This window comes from Musca autumnalis, unplaced genomic scaffold, assembly GCF_047663935.1.
Source record: "Musca autumnalis isolate F117 unplaced genomic scaffold, ASM4766393v1 scaffold_1, whole genome shotgun sequence".
NCBI lineage: Eukaryota > Metazoa > Arthropoda > Insecta > Diptera > Muscidae > Musca > Musca autumnalis.
In genome coordinates this window covers 233,460,253-233,471,095 of record NW_027411644.1, presented here as the reverse complement: position 1 = coordinate 233,471,095, position 10,843 = coordinate 233,460,253, and the positions used below count along the sequence as shown (strand labels likewise).

The 10,843-nt window shown below is 30.5% G+C and overlaps 1 protein-coding gene across 50 annotated transcripts in view; it reads right to left on the bottom strand.

Annotated features, from left to right (window-relative positions):
* Positions 1–1,120: 1,120 nt before the first annotated feature.
* Syp (synaptotagmin binding cytoplasmic RNA interacting protein) overlaps positions 1,121–10,843 on the bottom strand; it is a 329,536-nt gene continuing 319,813 nt past the window's right edge. For 19 of the 50 annotated variants that reach the window (XM_073960380.1, XM_073960390.1, XM_073960381.1 and 16 more), the window contains one exon: positions 1,121–2,469. In XM_073960380.1, the coding sequence (XP_073816481.1) occupies positions 2,291–2,469 (179 nt within the window). In that variant the 3' untranslated portion in view covers positions 1,121–2,290. Of the gene's footprint in view, positions 2,470–9,756; positions 10,220–10,843 lie in introns of those variants that run through there. The other 31 variants (XM_073960430.1, XM_073960382.1, XM_073960429.1 and 28 more) reach the window with 4 other exon arrangements.

Below are 10,843 nucleotides of genomic sequence, written 5' to 3'. Positions count from 1 at the left end.
GTTGGGGTTAAAGCACGCATGACCAAAAAGAGATCGGAGAAAATGTGAACGTATTCAAAATATTGGCAAATAGTGTGTTAGTAAGTTTGTATCATGGTGGAATAAGAAGGTGTTACATCAAATCATGTCAAACGTCAAATTTGCTCACAATAATGCATTACTGTGAATTGCTTGTTCACATTTTGTATGTGATTTTATTCACAATAACGCATTTTGACAACTAGTATGAAGATCAGCTGTTTTAGCGTTTCACGTTATTATTCCACCATGGTTTGTATTCACGCAAGCTATAAAACAATAACAAATCAAAACATTTGTTCTCTTTTGTACGCTCTTTCTGAGCATTCGGGTCGTGTGCGTGTAAATTGCCGAAAATCATCGGCACCGGCGTGCCAAATGTGACCATGCTTGGGTTAAAGTGATGCCAATTTTAAAGAAAATTTAAATGAAGTGAAAAACTTTTAGAGCAACTTTTTGTTGGTATTGGAAAAACACATTAAAGAAGGTCCATTTATAATAGTTTTATTTAAACTTTATTAGAATGTTTAAACACTGAAGAGCTGATAACAGTGATAATTTCGGACATAAAATATATGAAATCGACAGGAAATAATTATGTAATTCGCTTATGTTCCTTATGGGGGATGACAACGGAAACTTTACTCTTAATGTCCCCACAGAAGACTTTTATGAATTAAAAACTCCACAAAATTTTCATTGAATAAAATTTCAAGCTATCATTTGAAGGTTGTATTTTGACAAACTAAACTAAGGCACAATTAAGTTGGGAGACAAATTCAAACAAATTATTTAAACAAAAACACAATGTATTAGAATGTCCAAAACAGATGCAGATTTTAAAGAGCAACCAAGGAAAATGCCCATAGATTGGTTACTGAAGAGGATTTTTTAAATTTTGAAAAGAAGAATTTTATTCCATGGTTGCGTTAGGCTGGACGGTGTTTTTTTCTAACAAATGATGCAAAAAAGAAAACAATGATGGAAACAAAAACAACTGTAATGGGATTTTTTTGGTAATTATTGTATGTTGTTATCTTTTTTCTTACTTTTTTCATACTGTTTAATTATATAATAATTAAAACATGTATATTTGCTATACTTTTCTTTTTTGACTTGCATTATTTCATATTTTTGTTTTATTTATCAATATTCCCTCTCAAATTCCTTACAAAAGTCCAGTAATTTTTTTGTTTTTCATGACAGCATTAGTTTCATATTTTGTTGTTAGATTTGTTTAAAGTTTTTGTTTATGTTTTTTTTCTTTTTTGAAATTAAATATTTTTGTTTTGTTGTTGTTGTTGCTTTATAAAAAGTAATTATCATCAACGTTTATGCTTGAAGAAATATTTATTCCTTGTTAATTAATTTGTTTTTGTTTTTTAATTCAATTTCCTTGAATTCAGTCAATAATTTGTGTGTTTTGTGTTGTTGCTTAAAGATAAATACATGTTTGTTTTAATTTTGTGTATTGTTTTTTATTTATTTATTTTTTTGTTAAGCTTTGCTTAGAATTTTTCATTTCAAAATTGTTTAGTTTTAATGGAAAAAAGAGTTTTTAACAAAAATAATTTATTGTTAACCAAAATTATTATTTAAAAAACAAACAAAAAATATTACTTATTTTTGCAACTAATAAGAAATTTTGTTTTAGTTGAAAAAAATAAAAAAATACATATCTCATGCTTTTGTTGTTTTCAATTGTGTAAAATATGAATTTCTTTTTCATGTTTTGTTTTAATATAAAAAGTGCTTAAAATTGTTGTGTTTTTTGTTTTATATAATGTTCTTGGATTAAAAATTAAGCTGATTGTGGTTTCTACTTTTGTTAAGATTATATTTAAAAATGTTGTAATTTTTATTGTAATTAAATATGTGTTTGTTTTTGCCATCTTTTATAAGGAGGACGCCTGTGTAAATTTTAATTTTTCCCGTTTTTTTTTCTTGTGTTTCGAATTCCTACTGATTTTAATTTTTACTTTTACTTTTATTTTTTTTTCTCCTTAAATATAGAAAAAATGTATATTTATGTTTTGTTTTATATGTTTGTTTTGTTTTTGCCTATAGTATTGCTTGTGTTATTGTTGTTTTCTAAAAACAAAATTATATAATTATTGTGTGAAGTTTTCTTCTTATTGTTGTTGTAGCCATTATTATGAAATTTTATAATAGATATTTTCTTTTAATTTTTATATAATTTCAAGAGGGGGTTATAATTTTGTGTGTGTTTGTTTAGAGTTTCAATTGTGTTTTGAAAAAATATTTCGTTTTTTTAACTCCATGTAGAAAACGTATCCGTATACCATTGTTCGCCATTAGTGCCTAATGGTTGTTGTGGTAGTGGTAAACTGCCCCAACTGCCGCCATTTCCTATTAAACCGCCTGGGTAACGTCGCTTAATGTCTGCTGGATTTTGGTGACCTCCATCAAATTTACGTTTACCGACTACTACTTTAGAAATGGAACAAACACGATGGCCACACGATTCATGGTTTTAGTCAGAATTTAATAACAGGTTGATGGTATATAGGTTTTGTTGTTTGGTGGGTTGGTTGATTTTGTAATTACAGCATCATAGTTGTTGGTTGGTTGGTGTTGTTGTTGTTCGTTTTTTGATTCATTTAAACAAAATAAAAATAAAGAACACAGGGCAGTTATTTTTTACGAGGTAAAATTGTCGCAGATATTTGTATAGGCGTTTTGTAGGATGTATTGTAGGTGGGAAGAGATTCAAAAAATATTGGTTTTGTGGCAATACGGGAGGAAACAGAGAAATAGAAAGAGAGAGAAAGAAAGAAAAAAAGAGAGTAGACAATTTGTTTACGATTAATTTTTTGGGCTATTGCAGAAAAAATATGTTTTTAATATAAATAATACGAATTTTATTTTTTTAATGGTTTAGAAATACATTTGTTTTGTTTTCCAATATAAATATATATCTTGGTTAATAAAATATTATATTTTGATAACAACATTAAATGGAATGATAAAGGAACATAATATTGTAAAAATAAAACCAAACAAAACATTTATTAAAAAAAAAAACTAATAAATCTTATTTAATAACATAGAACAATTTAAACGTTTTAATTTCTTTTTGTTATTTAAAAAATAAAAGTTTTTTTATTTAACAAAAAAAAAAAGCAAATTAATAAAAATTATGATAATTTTTTCATTTATGGGCACTTTATTTTCACCTATTCTGGTTATTTATTAAAGCGGTAATTTAATCTTGTAAGATTTACAATGGTTTGTTTCTGTCTACGTAAAATTAGTAGATTTATGTAAATGTAAATCTCTATATTTAATAAAACGCCAATTATACTAGAACTCATTTTCATGATTAACAGTTCAATTTTATTTGCAATTATCATGATAATGAGGACCAGTAATGTAAACGTAGCCTAGGGTTTTTAACTTTAAATCCTTAAATAGACTGACAATTTAAATGATGCCCTTTATGTAAATATGACTTTATTACACTGGCGCCTAAAAAAGTATTTGACAGATATTCAATGGAGTTAAGGTTTGTTTACACTCATGCTCCGAAATCCAGTGGATTTCACGAAATCCTAAAATACAACCATGTGTTTACTATTATACTACGTTTACATGTACGAATTAGAGTGGATTTTACTTGTCAATTGCTTTGCGTATACGTCAAAGGAAATCTCATCTATCTCTAAGTCTAAGTCACACTAGCGTGATTTTCATTAGTTTTCATTATTTTATGATTTTACTCTACTACGGAGGTCGATCTAGAGACGCATACTTTCGTGAAATTTTTTCAACGAAATCGCTCTAGTGTGGACCGGAACTAAAGCCACACGCTGAAACTTTCATACGAAACTTTCCCATTATTTTGGCGTTCTTAGGTCGAGTTTCCCAATACAGTTATTTCATAAAATCCCTTTAGTGTGGATCTATAAACGCCAAAAAATGGGAATGGGAAAGTTTCGTATGAAAGTTTCACCGTGTAGCTTTAGATTATGTCCCGGTCCACACTAGAGTAAATTTCAATAAAAAATTTCATGAAATTAGGTGTTCATAGGCCGAATTCCCCATTACAGCAATTTCATGATTTTACTCTACTATGGAACTCAATCTAGAGACTCATAATTTCATGTTAAAATTTCGGTGAAATTATTCTAGTGTGGCCCGGGACTTTAATTCACTGGATTTCATTCGACGTTGACGTTTGAAGCAATGGAATCGAAAGTTGAATATGAGTGTAAACGTACTATTATTTTTTGTTAATTTCAAACATATCACAATAATCAAGGTAGACGCTGATTGAATTTTCGAAACAATTTAGAAATTTCGATTGATAAAAGTTGTATTCCAGAACCTATAAAATGATACTGTTTGCAATATTTTTCCTGTCTTGTGCTAGAAATGCTTTCCCGTACTACGAAAACAAAAAACATAACATGTACTTCTCTTTAAAAAATTGCGTACTTTTTGAAGAAATTTGTACATTAAGTAAATTATTGACATTTTCCTCTTTTCCATTAAAAGTGTAAGGGAACACAATGAAAAATTAACAATTGGTCTGTTCCAGTCCTGCAAGAATCTACTAATTTCTACTATTTTTTTCGATAACATAAAGGAAATAAATGCTCTGTTCCAGAACCTGCAAGAAGCTACTATTTTTTACTACGATAACATTTTTTCCTTTATGTTATCGGGAAAAGTAGTAAAAATTGGTAGATTCTTGCAGTACTGGAACAGACCAAATGTTATCGTAGTAAAAAGTAGTAGCTTCTTGCAGGCTCTGGAAAAGAGCAAAAGTATGCAAAAGTGATTTTTTACCTTGTTTATAATAATAATAATTGTTTCACAAACATCCCCGACGGGACAAGGGAGACTTCTCTCATATCAATGAGTGCACCCCGATTCACATTAGCTCAATGATATGGGACCTACAGTTTATCGCCGAGTCCGAACGGCGTGTCTGCGACACCACATGTAGAGAATTTTTACATGGCTGAAATACTCAGGAAATGTCGCCAACAGCACTGAGGGGTATTTTCCCACCGTTGAAAATTTGTTGATGTTGCCTGGTCGGGGAATCGAACCCACGACCTTCAGCGTGCAAGGCGGGTGTTCATACCATTGCACCACGGTGGCACCCTTGTTTCCAATTTTTGCAGCAATTCACCATCTACCTTTTTTATTGTGCTACGTTAAAGGGTTGCAATTCGTGGTACTTTTTTTAGCCAAAAACACGGTTGTGTATGTCTTATGCCACACGGTGAAACTTGCACTAAAAACTTTCCCATTTTAGTCCCGGTTCATTAAAGCGATTTCATTGAAATAATATCATGAAATTATACATTCTCAGATCGAGTTCCATAGTCCCGGTCCATACTAGAGCTATTTCAATGAAAAAACTAAAATTAAAATTAATTAAAAATTAAAATTACTTTTATATGGAACTCGATCTAAGAACGTATAATTTCATGAAATTATTTCATTGAAATCGCTTTAGTGTGGACCGGGACATACTTAAGTAATTTTATGAAATTGTTGTGGTAGGGAACTCGATCTTAGAACGCCAAAATAATGGGAAAGTTTCGTATGAAAGTTTCAGCGTGTGGCTTTAGAGTAAGTTCCGGTCCACAATAGAGATCGAGTTTCATGCTAGAGTAATTTTATGAAATTGCTGTAGTGGGGAACTCGACCTAAGAACGCCAAAATTATGGGAAAGTTTCGTATGAAAGTTTCAGCGTGTGTCTTTAGAGTTAAAGGCGCTCTTATAGTGCGTTTACATTTACGAAATTCACTCGATTTCATCTGTCAATTCCATTGGTTAAACGCAAAATGAAATCCAATGGATTTTAGACGATTTTTCTTTGAAATCAGTTGAAATTCACTTGATTTCGTAAATGAAAACGTACTATTGGGTCGAGGTCGAGGCAATTTCATATATATGAAACTCGATCTAAGGACGCATAATTTCACCAAATTCATTTCATCGTGTGGCAAGGGGCTATCATGAGTACTGTGATTTCGATATTGACGCTGAAATAGAGCTGGCAAAAAATTGATGACACTATCGGGAGTATCGATTATGTATATTTTAAAAATTCAATACCGATAAATATAGCATTTCCAAATTAAATGAAACCTTTTCCAAATTGAATGAAACTTTTCCAAATTGAATGAAACCTCTTCCAAATTGAATGAAACCTTTTCCAAATTAAATGAAACTTTTTCCAAATTAAATGAAACCTTTTCCAAATCAAATGAAACCTTTTCCAAATCAAATGAAACCTTTTCCAAATCAAATGAAACCTTTATTTTTATTGAAAGAAAAAAGCCAGAATATTTTGAAAAGAGAAAGAAATAAAAAATTATATGGGATTCAAAAATTTTTTGCTTAAATTCTAATCATAAGTAATGACATAAAAGTGCAACTCGCTGCATGTTTTGCATGTTTCCTTGAACTTAAACATTTTATAATTTTTGAGCATCAATTAAGGTTATAGCGAAATAATGCTAAAGAGAGAATTAAGGTTTAAAAATTGCTAATAAGAACAGGGGCTTATTGTATTACCTAATGAAGTGGTTCACCATTTGCTGCTTGTGGAATTTTCAATGGACATACTCATTACATAATTGGAACAGTCCTGTTTATTGAGCTGTTGGTTGCTATACTCAATCACGTCAACGATATTAGGATCTATTGTCTGATCACGTAGTACCACTCTGGTACACATTTTTTTTTTTTTTTTTGAAAATGCCTTTACTATTGGGTTCAACATTACTGAATATGGCATTAAAATTTTAAAATTATACCGGTTTAATTCTATCATTATGTGCATTCGTTTACTTATTAAGTTATTGCATAAAAATTATCCTGAAAAAAATCTTTCAAAAATAAAATTGTGTACCAGAGTCGTACTACGCGATCGGACAATGTATAGATCGTAATACCGTCGACGTGATTGAGCATTGTATCGAACAGCTCAAACAACAGACCATGAAAACGCGACAAAATCGATTAGTCGTACCTAACATTTTCTGAGCGACATTTTTGAAGAACATTTCGAAGCTGAAAAACGTCATCATGTGGTACTTTTATAGCGGTTCTTAAAATAAAGGACGAAAAGGACATTGAAGGAAGCGAGTTAGAAGCGAGTTTCATAAATAAGCTAAAACAACTCTTAACAAAGATATAACGTTAATTTCAGATGCCTTATATGGTCTTCAGCAGAATTTTAATCACGCCATAATTTCGACTCACGGCGGATCTGTCCTTCGGGATTCTTAATATACTCAACAAGGACTTTCATCCTCAAAAGGAATTATCTCTGCCCCAGATTTTCACCACCATTTTGTGTCACAGTGTTATTAGGAATTTTTTAAACCTAAATTCTCTCCTTAGGATTATTTCGGTATAACATTAATTGATGCCCAAAAATTATGAAATGTTTATGTTCAAGGAAGCAAAACATGCAGCGAGTTACACTTTTATGTCATTACTTAAGATTAGAATTTAAGTAAAAAATCGTTGAAAACACATATTATTTTTTATTTCTTTCTCTTTTTAAAATATTCTGATTTTTTTTCAATAAATATAAAGGTTTCATTCAATTTGGAAAAGGTTTCATTTGATTTGGAACAGGTTTCATTTGATTTGGAAAAGGTTTCATTTAATTTGGAAAAGGTTTCATTTAATTTGGAAAAGGTTTCATTTAATTTGGAAAAGGTTTCATTCAATTTGGAAAAAGTTTCATTCAATTTGGAAAAGGTTTCATTTAATTTGGAAATGCTATAGTTTTGCCTATCGACATTATCGAATTAAGAACACATAACCTAAAATTTATTAAAAGCTCTGTTCCTTTACGTGAAGGAATCTTAAAGTTTTACCACTTTTTACTCGAAAAGCGTTCCTTTACTTCGGACACCATACAATTCATATGGGAGCAGTTTACAACTTTTACTACTTTTGCCGGTTTTACCATTTTCAAAAGTAAAGGAACAGAGCAGACATGAATAGAAATTACGCGGCTTTTCGGTTTTGTGGATGTTAAAAAATAAGTCCGTAGTCACACGTACAAATTTTTCGGAAAAGTAAATTGTATTTTTGTATCTTTTTATTAAATAAAAACAATTGTTTTTTCTCTCCTTTATAGACATTTCCGAGACATAGACATTCCCGCCATTTTTATTTCCTAATTAATGGCGATGACAAATTTACGATAATATCGATAGCTATCGATTTTTTTAAATGAAACATCGAAAATATCTAATGTTGGGAATATCGATGGTTTACCAGCTCTATGTTTAAATCATTTAGATGATTTAATTTTTGTATGCGAAATCATGGTAAATGTTGCGAAATCACGAAACGCTTAAGCTGAATACACACCCAAAGTTTGAGTAGTTTTTTGTTGGGCGTTGAGAAAAAAACAACAACAGGGCGACGCCGACACCAAAGTCCAGCGTTGATCTGTTTGCCGGCATATATTTCAAATTAATTTGAATTTTTCGGCATCATGCCCAACAGTGTAAAAACGGCACAAAACTTTACCCAAACGTTGGATGTGTTTTCAGCTTTACGAAATCACGAAACGATGCCAAACGTAAATCAGCTATTAACTACATAAATTACGCGTTTAATTAAAATCCATTGCTGTAAATGCGGCTTCAATGAATAAATTGTATGAAAACGTGAACAAACATTTTGACAGCTTGAAAAATTTTCGGCCAAAATAGAGTTATTGTTGTGCTATTTACGTGACCTGGTACATAGATCTAGATTATAACTTTCTTCTTACTAGTGTCCATGGTGGAATAAGAAAATGTTACATCGATCAAACGTCAAAATTTGTTCACAATGATGCATTGTTGTGCATTTTTGGTATTTGATTTTATTTACAATAATGAATTTTGACATTTTTAAATGTGAATTAATTGTATGAAAACGTAAACAAACATTTTGACAGAATTAGTGATTTTCTTGATGTTGTTGTAGAATTCTTTACGTTAAATAGAGCTTGCGTAACACCGTGACACATTAATAAATGCGTAACGACAAAAACTAAAGACAATTATACTAGTTGTCAAAAAGCATTATTGTAAATTAAATCACAAGGTAATTGTGAACAACTTTTGACGTTTTGCATGAATTTGAGCAATAAATGTAACACCTGCACTATACATTTCTTAAACCAAGACTACACGCGAGTGATTTTATGAGATAACATGCCTTGAAATTATGCGCTTTGGGTGAAAGAGAGTGCAAGACTAGCAAAATTCTTCAACTTGATGCTTCTGTTGCGTCATTTAAGCTGAAAACAGATACAACGTTTGATTAAAGTTTTGCGTTGGGCGTCGAGAAAAAAACAACAACAACAGGGCGACGACGATATATTTCAAATGAATTTGAATTTTTCGGCATCATGCCCAACAGTGTAAAAACGGCCAAAACGACACAAAACTTTAATCAAACGTTGTATCTGTTTTCAGCTTTACTTGCAAAAACCTAATTCAGCCTGGCACCTAAATATTTTTTAAACAAACCAACATAAAGTAGTCGCTTAAACCTAATGATATCAACAGTGATTTAAACCTGTCATTCAATAGTTTAACCTATTTTTTTTTTTCGTTAGCAGAATTAAGGTTACACAATGCCACTTTAAATAAGAACTAGTGAACCAGATGTCATGGGTCGTTAACAAACATCTGTCAATATATCCAGAAATGAAACAATTGCACAAAATAAATATATTTCTTTTAAAAATTTTAATTGTAAATTCAATGAACAATTTATTGAAAAACACCAAATAATATAACATATTTGAATACAAACCAAATTTAGAAAAGACAATTCAAGGGTATGTAATAAAAGAAACCAATTCAATTTGCAAATAAAATTAAGTGTTTCAAAAATTGCTGGATGCTAACAAAAAAATTAAGACCAAAAGAGTGGATGTAATAATAAAAAAACATAACAAAGTAGAACATCGAACAGTTAACAATATTTTTTCGGGTTTTTGAATTTTTTATATAAATGAAAAAAAAAAAAAAAAATATTTTTTGCTAGGGAAATTGCTTGAATTTGTTCAGTTTTGATTGGTTTTTGAAAGATGATTTCCATATTGGGACATATTTTACATGTATGAATGAAGTATTCAATTCATTGAGTCTTCAAAATACGTTCATTGTACTTAGGCATGGACTCCAATTGACGCTATTTGTTAATATAAAATGAAAAAATAAATAAGAAACGAATGATGACGATAAAGAACTAAAATAGAGAAAAATTTGGAACTCAAAATCTACTGTGTGTTCGTGTATAGAATTTGTGAAATTATAATCTGTATTGTATAAGGACCATCTTCGGTGCACAAACACAAAATTCCTGTTTGTCGTTGTTTTATGCACCGAAAATTGTGTTTTTACAAAGCCAGAAGGCTCTGGTACTTTTTTAGGGCGATACCTATAACTCTGCGTGTTGCGTGTGCGTTCAAAAATATGTACAAAAACAAAATACATGTACATATTTCAAATTGAAATACATGTATTTTGTTTTTGTTTTTTTTAAACGCAGAGTTATAGGTTTCGCCCTTAGGCAAGAACAGGGTTGTGTATGTCTTATGCCACACGGTGAAACTTGCACTAAAAATGTCTCGGTCCACACTAGATTGATTTCATTAAAATAATTTCATGAAATTATACGTTCTCAGTTGGAGTTCCATAGCCCCGGTCCACACTAGAGCGATTTCAATGAAAAAATTAAAATTACTTTTATATGGAACTCGATCTAAGAACGCATATTTTCATGAAATTATTTCATTGAAATCGCTTTAGTGTG